General features: G+C 39.6%; 2 protein-coding genes across 2 annotated transcripts; both read left to right on the top strand.

The window, feature by feature from the left end:
• Positions 1 to 8,323, top strand: LOC147503468 (uncharacterized). Its single transcript, XM_086604854.1, has 7 exons — positions 1 to 70; positions 853 to 1,222; positions 1,315 to 1,433; positions 1,547 to 1,628; positions 3,967 to 4,064; positions 8,019 to 8,104; positions 8,216 to 8,323. Exons 1-7 carry the CDS (start codon positions 1 to 3, stop codon positions 8,321 to 8,323), a joined length of 933 nt encoding a protein of 310 aa, XP_086460980.1.
• Positions 8,324 to 8,407: 84 nt separating this feature from the next.
• LOC147503467 (uncharacterized) lies at positions 8,408 to 10,726 on the top strand. Its single transcript, XM_086604853.1, has 3 exons — positions 8,408 to 8,790; positions 8,887 to 9,849; positions 9,961 to 10,726. Exons 1-3 carry the CDS (start codon positions 8,408 to 8,410, stop codon positions 10,724 to 10,726), a joined length of 2,112 nt encoding a protein of 703 aa, XP_086460979.1.
• Positions 10,727 to 13,946: the final 3,220 nt, after the last annotated feature.

Below are 13,946 nucleotides of genomic sequence, written 5' to 3'. Positions count from 1 at the left end.
ATGTCGAATCAGCAATTCACCGATCTCGACAAACTTCACACTCGAACGGACCGATGGAATATTAGGCCGGGTTCGAGTCACCCGGCTGTGGAAACCCATTAATTCGAAGAAGAATTGCGCTATTAGCATTGAATTTGTAATGCTCGATTCTAAGGTAATGATTATCCGTTAGATTTGGGTGGAAAAAAAAAGATTGTCAACCTACACGAGTCGTTGTACAAAACGTTTTATCAAATAAAATATCTGTGTAGTTTTGTCATATAGACTTAGTGGGATAGTGTAAGATATGATGTAATAGTCCAAAGACCACTATATCATATCCTCCATAATTGACATAGTATGTTTTTTTCAAATATTAAATGATATGTCCTTTAATTAGCATGTTGTATATACATTTTCCTAAGTTTGCTTATTTTTTTCTTCTCATTATAACTATTTGAATGACGCCTATTATTACAACTGATTGTTCCTAATATGTACCGGCCTTTGGTGTTTATTTTTTCATATCAATCCTACCCCGTTGGATCGCTATGATTTTTTTAATTTATATTTATCCGTGTCCATTAGAATCATTTGTTCCATTTTTTTTTTCTCTTTTTTTTTCCATTTTTTTTTTTTACTTTATCTGATTCCTTTCTATGCCGTCATCGATTGCACTAATTAACATGGGGGGCTGTCGCCCATTGGTTTAGGCGTGCTTGACACATATATGATTTGTGCGGAATTTGGGTTGTTGTCGAATAGAGTATTCAATGTGTTGTTCAATATATTATTATATCCGTTTTGTTATTTGTTGGTTACATGTTGTAATGGGGAGATTGCACCTTGATTAATTTTCATCTTGTGGTCAAGGTTATCAAATCCATGCCGTTTTGTTCGAAAAGGATTTCCAGTATTTCGATAGCATTGTCAAGGAAGACTTCGTCCAGGAGGGCAGCATCTACACCTTGGAGAAGTTTGACGTTGTGTTTGCAAAGGACTACTGCCCCGTCGAGAATGCTTACAAGATCCATTTCAAAGAGGGGACATTGGTCAAGATCACAACTGAAGAAGCCAATGACATCTCAAAGCACATGTTCAAGTTCATCAAATTTGACAATATTCCCACTAAAGCAAGCCAGCTAACTTTTCTCACAGACGTGATTGGTGTATTGACAAAGGTTGGCAAATCTAGAAAAGCTGCTGGGAAACTTTTAAAAGAAGTCGTTATCATGAATAAAAGGTAATGATCCCATTTTTTTTTCCCCGTCGGCTTTATTTGTTCCCTCTGCATGTATCATGTTAGCCTCTGGTGATGATTTTTCTGTTTTTCAGTGGGCTGGAGCTGCCAATTACTTTGTGGGAAGGTATGACAGAAATAATTCCTGAAGACACGATGAAACAACCCAACGTAGTGATCATTGCGACGTCCCTAAAGGCAGGCTACTACCGAGGTGATTTTGCTTTGGCATTTTCGTTATTTATTTCGTTTTGTTTTGTTTACCTACCTGTGTTGTTATTTAAAATGACTGTCTGAGAATTTGAATTGAATAATTTTGTGTTATAGGCAAGCTTGGGCTGTCAACTCTTAGTGGCACCAAGATTTATGTAAACATGGATATCCAAGATGTGAAGGACTTTAAACAGAGGTAAAGAAATTGTGTATCTCATTCATGTAATGTAACGTTCCTTTTGTTTGTACCTAGCATTTACCTTAGCCAACTTATATAGATAAGTAAAGAGAAGGACCAGTAAATTAGAAACTGAACAGTAATGCATGTACGACTATATACCCCCGCCAAACGTAAGTTACCACAAGGCAGTTGGCTCTTCCCCTCCTTGCAAGCTTCCCCTCAATCTTTGGATCAGACCAATTTCCTCTATCCCTTGCATTGTGTGAGTCACTACCATCTCAGCCACATCAAGACCAAACTCCTCAGCTTTAAATACCCCCTTAAAAGTTCAATTGATATCTTCTCTGGAAAGCCTCTTTTGCTTTAATGAGTATGACAAGGAACCTAAACAAGAAAAAGCTAGCCAACTCCGCGTCAGTGATCCCTATGAGTCTTGAAACTATATCAGGGCGAATACTTTGATGTCGTGAATTAGTATACCCGAGACAATCGGTCAGAATGGAAGATGAGCTCTATCATGAAGACCCTGTGAGAAAGATTTCATCGTTACGTTAGGATTATTCTACAAAAAGGTGGACAGGACTAAGCCTTTAGCTGTGTTAACGATTGGATATCATATGGGCACCTGGGCAATTAGGGCTTTGGTGGGCTATTTCTTTCGAATTGGCCTACCAGACTGAATCGCATGGTAGGTTAGTGGAAGGGGACGTTATCAAGAAAGGCCTGGGTTTCCATTACGCATTGTTTGTTGGTGGCTCTACCAGGTGATAAGTGTGAAGATCTCCCACTCTCAATTGTGGAAGGGAGTTCCGGGTTCAAGGTTGACTGTTGATGCAGCTACAACCATACTGGATTCCTAGGATCCAAGATCCAATATTGAAGTTCAATGTCGAATTGGTCCAGCAGTAGGGATGATCCAGTCTTATTCTATAGCCACGTCCTAGGCACCGAAACCTGCCTTTACGATCCATCCTAGGGATGGGTGAATCATCGTATGAGGTTCCAAACCCACTATTTTCTTTAGCTCAGAACAGGACAACTGAAATCACACACTTTTTATATTCAATAGTAAGAGACCTATTTAAAGGGGTTGGGGTTGGGGTTGGGCTTAAACTTCATGCTTGGATTTGTAGAGTGTCCTTCTAGCTTGGAAGTTTGGGACATTCAAGAAACTAGAGTACCAGACAAGAAGTAAGCTGCCGATTCTCCTGAATCACACAATGCTATGTTCCCTTTCACCCTTCTACTTGGTGCCCATCCTTCCTTTTTGCTATATTTACTATTTTGATTAGCAGGCTTACTTTGTAGGAGAAAATCCCCATGAAACAGAAAATCCTCTTATGTTTGCTCAATTTCTCCTTCTTGAGGGTGGAGAAGTCTATTAGTCCGGAAAAACATTCTTCCACGTCATCAAGTACACCCTTCATTGCACAAACTATACTCCTTCGTGTGTCAATCATCACCCTTTCTACCGACCTAGAATTCTTAGTTGTGAGATTTCTCCAACTGGATGCAGGGGGTCCCTTATTTATAACTATCATTGGTTGCGTAACATCTACGATAGCGTGAAACTTACGACACACGGGATAAGCACGCAACAGCTAACAAAAAATGCGTTTTGGACATGGAACAAACATGTGATACTTAATCCCACGTGTGAATCACGCTACTGTCGTTTGGGCTATACTTTGGGCCTTAGAATAAGGACCAATAATCGTTTAAAGTTATATTTCTCTCTCAAGTCTAAACGAGCTCCCTCTCTCAGTCATGTTTGTGTGATAGTGAAACCATTATTGTTTGTTTGCTTTTCTTTTTCCTTGCCATTTAATTGATTCCTAGGGAATACTTTTTTTTTTTTTTTTTTTTTGTCTTGCTGATTGTGTCCCATCCTAAAGGGTGGAATAATCCTCAATGGCGACACATGGGATAAGCACGCAACAGCTAACAAAAAACTCGTTTTGGACACGGAACAAACACGTGATACTTAGTCCCACGTGTGAATCAAGCTACTTTCGTTTGGGCTATACTTTGGGCCTTAGAATAAGGACCAATAAGCCCATTTAAAGTTATATTTCTCTCTCAAGTCTAAACGGGCTCCCTCTCTCAGCCATGTTTGTGTGATAGTGAAACCATTATTGTTTGTTTTCTTTTCTTTTTTCCTTGCCATTTAATTGATTCCTAGGGAATACTCCTTTTTTTTTTGTCCTGCTGATTGCGTCCCATCCTTAGGGATGGAATAGTCCTCAATGCAGTCCACTGCTCATCGCAATAAGTTTAAAGCATGGTTTACTTATGAGTTGCTTTTGGCCTATGGTTTTTTCGTAATAGCTGATGTGTTACATTTGTTTCTCAGTTTTGATACAATGAAAATAGTTGTTGAATTGGAAGACCCTGGTCAATCTGGCGGGCATTCTGAGCAAGACCTTCTCATTGATAGGAGGGTTGACATAGGTAAATTGAAGGAAATGGGAAGGGATCGATCATGCACCCCCCCCCCCCCCACCCCACACACACGCACACGCACACGTACTTCATTATTTATTTGTTAGCTGATTAAAATGTGTTGCCCTGTTCTTGATTGTTATGTTCATTTGAACCACCACCATCCTTATTTTATTGCGTTTGTTTAGGGAACAATGTACACTTGCAAGGCCACCATAAGCTATGTCCTTGATATGATAGAAAGTGGTTCTACACTTCGTGCGTTAGTTGTAAGAAAACTGTCACTGGAACAGTATGCACACATTGTAGTGTTGGCGTGGTCGATAGGTGTGCAATTTTTTTTTTCTTCGTTAAGTAATTTCCCGTTTTTCCCATCGTGCTGTCCACACTCTCATCCATGATCTATTCCTTTTGTCCCATAAAAAAAAATGATGATGCAGGTATATGCTACGAATGGCAGTTAATGATTCATCGGGGGCCACCACATTTGTTGTTTTTGATAAAAACTCCAAACACTTGATTCAGAAGCCAGTTAAAGAATTGGTCCATATTTCAAAGGCATGCTATTACCGAATTGTTCATCGTTTTTTTTTTATCTAACAAAGTTTTTGTTGTATTATACCTTATGTATTTCACCATATAGGAAAATGGCCCGCTACATCTTCGGAAAGAATTGCAGCGCCTTGAAGAAAGGGCGTATGTTTTCCAAGTTAGTCACTGACTATAGTGACAAGGACAAGTATGAATCATTCACAATAGAAAGGATTTTCCCAGAGGACATTGATAACACAATAGCCAAAGAAGTATTAAATAAGGTATTAAATTTCCTGACTAAATTTGCTGATTAAAGGATTACATCTCTATAGCCTTGCCAAACTAATTTTGCCCCAATGCAATGTGCCCAGGGTTTAATATTGGAAATTCCAGCTGAAGCCACATGTAAAGAAGCCTCTGTCCAAGAAAACAGCCGTGAGGACCCACCCGCAAAAAAATCTTGCATGAGAATGGATTGATGTACGTAAAGGAAAGTCATGGCCAAAACTGCGATATTTGGTGGTCATGGCCAAATCTGCGGGAAAGTCTTGGGCGAGTGTAAGGGAATACCATTATAGCGTGGCCGCCACCAACCACAAGGACTACTCCATTGCAATATGCACGGCAAATCAGCTACAAAAGGCATTCAATTAGATTACCTTACAAGACTGTACTTAGCTTTGATAGGCGGTGTATCTTCTTCGATGTTTGCTATTTTTTTGTTCTTCCCCTGATTGCTCATCAATAAATTTTTTTAATATTTATAATATTTCCCCTGATTCAATCAAAAAAATTTGTTGTCGTGATCAAGTGTGTTTTATTGCAATTGCAGCTGACTGTTTCCAAACAATATTCACAGTAGCCGCATAATAACTGTTGTTACACTTTTTTTTAATCACCCCCTACCTATCTGCTCTCGGTTTTTTGGTAACCCCTGTGTTTTCAGTTGTAACGCTTTTGCGCGGCAACTACTGAACACACAAAAAGTTTGATTACTTGGGGAGAAGGCTCTTTTTCCATTAGGGTGGATCACCCCCATCTAATCTATGCAAATTTGATTCTGCATTTAACGGTGCCCATGATCATACACCTATTTTTTTTTGGGTACCCCATGGTCATACAAATTGAACGACCCTCGATATTTATTTAAATTCAAATTTCCTTGGCTACGCAAACTATAATAGTAGGAGTGCTTCCCGCCACTCTTTGGCAATTTCTCATTCATCAAAGTTGATTTGGCCACTCATTTCTAGAGAAGTGTCAAAGAATTCTCACGCAGTAAGAGAAAATGATTCCTGAAAAAGTATACTTTCCCTGACAAAGAATACCTTCTTCAACCTCCTAACAGATCCGGTCATCCCATTTCAGTTTAGTTGCCTACGGTTCGTTGGTTCGTATGAAGTCATTTATTTAAGGTGGGTGTCGTCTGCTGCGATGGGAAAACATGTGAATTTCTTAAAAAAAAGGGGATTTAGGCAGTCGAATAGATACTGCAATTAAGGCGTTAGTGAAACAGGTATAATAAAAGCGTTTAGTGAAACTAACCTTTCCATTATAATCTCTAACATATAAATCACACAAGGCGTGACACAATGCTGCAATTCAGGTATAATAAAAGTGTTGAGTGAAACTGACCTTTCCGATCCATTATAATCTCTAACATATAAATCACACAAGGCGTGACACAATGCTGTAACGGACATTATACTTTTTACAATGAAGTGTTCTCTTGAAACTGAACTTCTTTGCTTTTTGTCATAGTATAATTACACATTTGCTATCCAGATTCACCCATGCTTTCACTAGGTACGACCCCTTCAACTACTTAATCACTTTTTAGTTTTCCATTTCACCTCCATTTCAAAAGCTAACTTGAACCCTTACTTTCATTGCATCAGGTGTTGGATCGATGCTTATCATTACCTCCTTCTCTATTAAATTCTTGCGGAATCATACCTTAATTAATGCAAGCTCAATAAAATCAAGGTTAGTTCTTTTCTTTCGTCAGAAGGGATTATAGTCTTTTTAAGTATTCGGTAGTCCAATGCTGGTTCCAATTAATATTGTACTTTAAACTATTAGTTTGAGATGTTGTCTCATAATTTTGTTTTTCATGAAGCTTCTTTGGAGTTCTGGGAGGAATCACAATGATACACCATATCACAGTGGAGGAGCTAATTGAAAATTATATAGCATATCGACATCAAAGAGATTAAGGAACTCAAAGGGGTATCTATGGAGTATTGAAAGCAAATAATATGTTCTACTTATGAAAAGCAACTAAACAGAAATAGAAAAAGTCTTTCAGGCGACAAAATGCACTCTAACAAATAAGTTAATAGTGAGTCCTAATATCTGAATCATAAGATATCAAGATCTATACAGTTAGGTAAGTACAGATCAATTTCATTTCAAACCACAGTGAAGACCATGATATGAAAGGTATCAACGTATCATCCCATATTACATAACTAGCAATACATATGAGAAAGAGGTAAAGTACTCCTAAGGACCATAATTATCTTTGCTACTTAGCTGTTTCACCATATAGATAAAAGGAATGCTAGCAGGCAACTCAAGTTGTGAGTGGCATAGAAGGTGTGAAGTATATGTTAATATTGAAACATTAAAGACACAGAGTAAGACATAATCAAACCAGATTGATAAATAACTTGGATAAATAATTAACTAGACTGATATATATGTCATTTATAGACTCCATTAAAGAGAGTCATAGGGATGAGGTAGGTCATAGGAACTCCAAAGAACTCGAAGCCATAAGAATATCAGCATGATGGGAACTGATTTTAATTGTATGAATGCAGAGCATAATTTAAGGCGTGATATGTATAAAAGCGTTGAGTGAAACTTACCTGGCCGTTATAATCTCTAACCTATAAATCACATCAGGCATGACATACTACTGTAACTGACATTATACTTATTACAATTAAGCGTGTTCTTGAAACTGAACTTCTTTGCTTTTTGCCATAGTTTAATTACACAGCTGCTATTTAGATTCGCCCATGTTTTCACCAGGTACGACCCCTTCAACTACTTAATCCCTTTTTAATTTTCCATTTTACCTCCATTTCCAACACTAACTTGAACCCTTACTTTCATTGCATCAGGTGTTGGATACTTATCATTACCTCCTTCTCTATTACGTTCCAGTGGAATCATACCTTAATACAAGCTCAATAAAATCAAGGTTAGTTCATTGCTATCGTCAGAAGGGATTATAGTCTTTTTAAGCATTCGGTAATCCAGTGCTGGTTCCCATTATTATTATACTTTAAACTGTTAGTTTGAGATGTTGTCTCATAATTTTGCTTTTCGTGGAGCTTATCATAAAATTGTATCTACGCCAACATTAGTATTTTGTGTACTTATTTACCTATTACCCCTATCTTATCAGACTGTTTATAGAAACCATGCACACCCAAGCATCATCATACATACACAATGAAACGGTACAAGAGTTCATTCAGAACCAACGAGCAGCCCAACTTGAGGTTAGATGCCCTTAAAAACAATCTTTTCATGTACTTGCTTTCTTACTTATTCCCACATTATTGGTTTTCTAATCTATACTCATGTTTTTAACTTGAATGAATCTGTCTAAGGCCCTACGGATAGCTGTTTCTAGCACTGCTCCACGACACCAACAGCGTGCACTATCCAACACAATGGATTCTGATGTTACTATGGGAGACTCATCAACACAACCCTAGTTATCTCATGAGGCTACAGTCCGCAGTGAATCAAATAGCCAGTCAACTGTCAGGCAAGCAGCGTATTCTATGTCCACACGGAACATGCGTTCGCTCCTTCAGTTAGGACCTTCTCGGCGTTCAATAGCTCAACGTGCACGTCGACAGCGGGAGGAAGCCCTAAGAGTTTCAGCCACCCAAAAGGATCGCATATATCCTCCTTCCCTAACTCACGACCTTACAGTGGAAACAGCAGTACATTCTATCGATGCAACAAGTTTCACTACAAGCACCCAACGAGCAGATAAAGGAAAGAATATTGTAATTGCTGACACTCTTTCACCCCAGCCGTACATCAACTCAAAACTTGCTGGACCGTCATATGCTAGATGTTCTTCTGGCGCAACTCAGCATGAGCACTTTCCATTAACAACACGTAACTTCAGCCCCGGTTTTCATCTTGGGTCATCTTCCTTGAGGAGCAACATGTAAGTACTATGTCCAAACTTAAATATTTTCGTACTGAACAATTATAAATTACTAAACTAATTGAATACTAATTGTTTTTTCCCCACTGAAATTAGCTCCACAAACAATTTGCCTCCAAACAGTATTGAGCCGGATGTTCCTGCTCAGGGAGATATTAGGCCCGAGGAAATTGCTGAAGAAGCATCCGAATATTCTGACGAAGAATACTATGACATTGACAAACTTGAAAATCCAACCGAAACAATGCCTTTTATCCCGGTCGAGCGTCATTACCTTGGGGAACTAGATGTTCAATGTCAGTCTTGCTTTGTTTTACATTGGAGCACAGAGCAACTCTCCAGTTCAACTAAAAAAAGACCTTTATTCGGATCATGTTGTCTCCAAGGAAAAATAAAACTGCCCTCACTTGATCCACTGCCCCCTCCGCTTGAATCAATCTTCGAAGGTAACGATTGGCTTGCACGGGATTTTCAGAAGAACATTCGGGGATATAATGCTTGCAATGCATTCACCAGCCTTGGTGTTAAAGCTAACGACCGAATCTTGAAAGGACATGGACCAAAGTCGTTCACTATACATGGAGAGCTCTGCCATAAGATTGGATCACTTTTACCTGATGAACATGTCGACCCAAAATACACCCAGTTATACATTTATGATGCTGGCGCGGCTTTGGATTATCGACAACAACGCAATAAGCATTTACTCAGGGAGGTGCTAAGTATTGTACAAGGTGTTTTGGTACAAGCAAACGCGTGGTCAAAGTTTTTCAAAAATGCAAATGAGGTCTTAAGTTCAAGTGCATCGGCGAACAACAATATACCAGCCTTCATACAATACACTCCAAGAACGGATCGCCGCCGATATAATCTCTCGACCACTTCTGAAATCGCTGTGGTATTATCCGGTGATGAGACAAAGTATGATATGTTACGAGACATTGTTATTCACTACAAAGAAGGTGGACTAGAGAGGATAAGTGAATGTCATCCTACTTATACACCTCTTCATTATGTACTTCTTTTCCCTAGAGGAGACCTTGGTTGGGCACCGAATTTGTGACAATGGGATGTTAAGATCAATTGCCCAAGTGAAGCCAGACTAACGCAAGCACAATATTATTCATACCGTTTATTTGACCGTCCAACTGAATACTCTTCCATACTCAGGGGAGGCTCCCTTTACCAACAATGGATAGTTGATACTTGGGCTGCAACTGAACAGAATCGCCTGCGCTATATTCGCCTGAATCAAGACAACATTCGTGCAGAAGTGTACAACGGTTTGACTGACATTGCAGCAGACGACCTGCCTCTTGATCAAGTTGGCCAGCGTTACATTCTCCCATCGTCTCACACGGGTAGCCCGAGACATATGTATGAGATCTACCAAGATTCAATGGCCATTACACAATACAACAAACACCCAGATGTATTCCTAACAGCAACAACAAATCCGAATTGGCCGGAAATCATAAAAGCTCTCAAGCCACACCAAACTACGTCTGACAGACCTGAGGTGGTTGCCCGTGTATTCAAAATGAAAAGGAAAGCAATAATGGAAGAGATAAAAAATAGCAGTGTGTTTGGCGAACAAGCTGCATCCGTCTACACTATCGAGTTTCAAAAACGAGGACTACCACACATGCACGCACTCATCTTCCTCAAGCAACCCGATAAGATCCATAACGCCAATCAAGTCAGTAAGATTGTTTTTGCGGAGTTCCCAAACTATATCTCGGAACCTAATCTTTTCGAGACAGTGAAGAGGTGTATGGTACACGGGCCATGTGGACCTAAAAACCCAAAGGCCCCCTGCATGGAGAATGGTCGATGTACAAAACATTACCAGCGCGCTTTTACAGATGAAACTATAATGGATCAAGTTGGATATCCAGTTTACCGATGGCTTAATCTTGGGATAATCACGAACTAATACGCAAAAGTTGATAACCGAGATGTCGTCCCCTACAACCCCCACTTATCAGAGATGTTCAACTGCCATATAAATGTTAAAGTTTGTTCATCGGTTTGTGCAGTTAAATACATTCACAAATACATTTACAAAGGGCATGATAGGGTAACTATGGTTATTGTTGGTACTGATGATGAGATCAAATAGTACATTGATGCACGGTATGTCGGCCCACCCAAAGCTGCATGGTGTCTTCTCGAGTTCCCTTTGCACGAAGAGTTACCACACGTTGAAAGGCTGGCAGCTCATTTGGAAGGGATGCATTGAGTTGTTTACAATGCGAAGGAGTCAAGGGCTACAGTTCTCGCAAGAGCAAGAAATCAGAGATCAACTCTAAGGGCTTTCTTCAAATGTTGTGCCGAAGATCCGGGTGCCCGTAGCTATACTTACCAGGAGTTCCCATAGTATTATGTCTGGAAAAGAGATAAAAAGATTTGGAAACTAAGGGACCACGGTTATGCTATTGGGAGAATGTACTTTGCAAATCCAAATGCCGGAGAATGCTTCTACCTTCGCTTGCTTCTGACTGCTGTTAGAGGACCAACATCATTTGAAGATCTTCATACAATTGACGGCTTTGAGCATGACACGTTCAAAGTAGCATGTGTTGAACGTGGCCTTCTCGAATCCGACGACGAGTGGAGAGAATGTCTACAAAAGGCGTCGGTGATGAAGACCGGCTACCAACTGCGCATATTGTTCAGCGTAATCCTTTTGGAATGTTCCCCAACCAGTCCTGCAACACTATGGAATGAATTTTCTGTGCATATTTGTGACGATCTGGCTCACATGATACGCACCAAGTTCAACAACCAGAGTCCGACTAAAGAGGAAATAGCTGATTATGGTTTGTTCCTAATTAACAAGTAAGACTTTATCTAATTTCCCAGACGTGCCAAAACCAAAAAAAGATTGGGACCAGCTAGGTGGGAACAGAATTATTTGGGAGCAGAGGGAATTGCAGTACGAAGGTCTTGAACAAGAGGCAAATGCAAATGTGGAACGCCTGAATGCTGAACAACTTCATGCCCACACCGAGATAACAGTTTCAGTGCAAAACAATATGGGAAAGACCTTCTTCCTAAATGGTGTAGCGGGGACAGGAAAAATGTTCATCTACAACACAATTGCTGCTACTTGCCGTAATCAAGGCCATATTGTCATCAATGTTGCATCGTCGGGAATAGCATCCCTGTTGCTGTCTGGTGGCAGGACCGCACACTCTACTTTTTGCCTCCCACTGGATATTATGGACAATACCTTCTGCGGGTTTTCAAAAAACTCCATACATGCTGATCTTTTCAAGGAAGTTAGCTTAATTATTTGGGATGAAGTCCCCATGCAGCACAGACACTGCGTCGAAGCCGTTGAAAGAACACTAAGGGATATCCGAGAAAATTCAAAGCCTTTCGGAGGAATTACTATGGTTCTAGGCGGAGATTTCAGGCAAACGTTGCCTATTGTACCAAAAGGCAGCAGAGAGCAATTCGTTAGAGCATCAGTGAGAAGATCCCAGCTATGGACACACGTACAAGTCTTGCACTTGGTACATAACATGAGGTTGGAGATGTCAGAGCCTAATAATGCCAGCTTTGCAGATTACTTAATCAAGGTACTTTACAAATAAAAAACATCATAAAAATTAAATATTAAAAAAGCAGGTTATTGACTCAATTTTCTCTAAATTTTTTTTAGGTTGGCACGAATCCTTTAGATACTGTTGAGTTGCCAAGAGGGATATGAAACTGTGCTAACATAGGGGATCTTATTTCATCAGTTTATCCAGATTTGAATGTGAGTGGGACGGCAACACCAATTTACTTGACTGAAAGAACCATCCTAGCTGCTCGAAATGACGATGTCAGCGTCGTTAACCGAGCTGCCCTGAATTTGTTCCCCGGGCAAGAGATTTCTTACTTAGCTACAGATAAAGTTGTCGATGATGTTACAAGCCCTCAAAACAACGGATCCACATACCCTAGTGAGTTTTTAAATTCCCTAGATCCCTCAAGCTTGCCGCCGTTTAATCTCCAACTGAAAACAGGATGCCCTATAATGTTGCTTAGGAATATTGCCCCAAGAGATGGGCTTTGCAATGGAACCCGTCTGATTGTATTACGCTGCGAAAGTAGAGTACTGGAAGCAATGATCATAACTGGAGCTAAGGCTGGAAATACTGTATTTATTCCGAGGATATCCCTAACGCCTTCAACAACTGAAATGTCGTTTCAAATGTCGAGACGACAATTTCCCGTTAGACTGGCCTTTGCAATGACAGTCAACAAGTCTCAAGGACAGTCAGTCAAGTATGTCGGCATCAACTTAGAGACCCCAGCATTCAGTCATGGCCAGCTCTATGTTGCGTTATCTAGGTGCACGTCTTCAAAAATAATTATTGTCCTACTACCACCTGATTCATCCAATTGCACCACCAACATTGTATACCCTGAAGTGCTTTTGTAGCATCGTTAAAGGTAAGCCGTCTTACGTCTATGCCTTTCTTACATTGCCTATTATTAGATATACATCACTATACCCTCCTCTAGATTGTACTGTACATCTTGGATGCTAAGTCATTGTGATGTATTACGTGGGTTTATTAGAGCACTAAGGCATTAATAACAACTTAATAATGGCACTACTACTTTATTAAAAAAAAAGTTTATAATAGATGACTATATTGTGGCACATTCATCACTCATGAACAGGTGAGTCAGATCAACTTTTGAACATGATCTTAGTATTATGGGTATCAAGCGGCACGCATTTATTTGCCATCCTTCTATTTTTCATCTTATTTGCTAAGCACTTAGATTAGGGTGTTAGTTCTATTAGGGAGGAAATGTTAAATGCAAATAAAATATGGCACGATTGGAGAATTATTTTTATTTTGCCTTTTACAACAGAGTGTTAGGTCATGATTTCTAAAAAATATGAAGAAGATGACTTCCTCATGTTGAATGATTTCTTTAACTTCCACACACAGAATATGTCGTACTATTGTTGTTTTTTTCCCCCCTTTTTTCATTTGTACCTTTCTTTTTTCCATTACTTTCTAACCAGGCTCCTAATTCTCAAGTGGTGCAGGCCAGTATCGGTAGGTTCAATATAGGTGGCAGCAGAAGCAACCAATTCTACTCCTATGCTTCCATACCAATTCAACCTAAGATTTGCTAAATAC

This window comes from Coptis chinensis, chromosome 4 (assembly GCF_015680905.1).
Source record: "Coptis chinensis isolate HL-2020 chromosome 4, ASM1568090v1, whole genome shotgun sequence".
In the NCBI taxonomy this organism is placed as follows: Eukaryota; Viridiplantae; Streptophyta; class Magnoliopsida; order Ranunculales; family Ranunculaceae; genus Coptis; species Coptis chinensis.
This window is presented reverse-complemented; position numbering and strand designations above follow the sequence as displayed.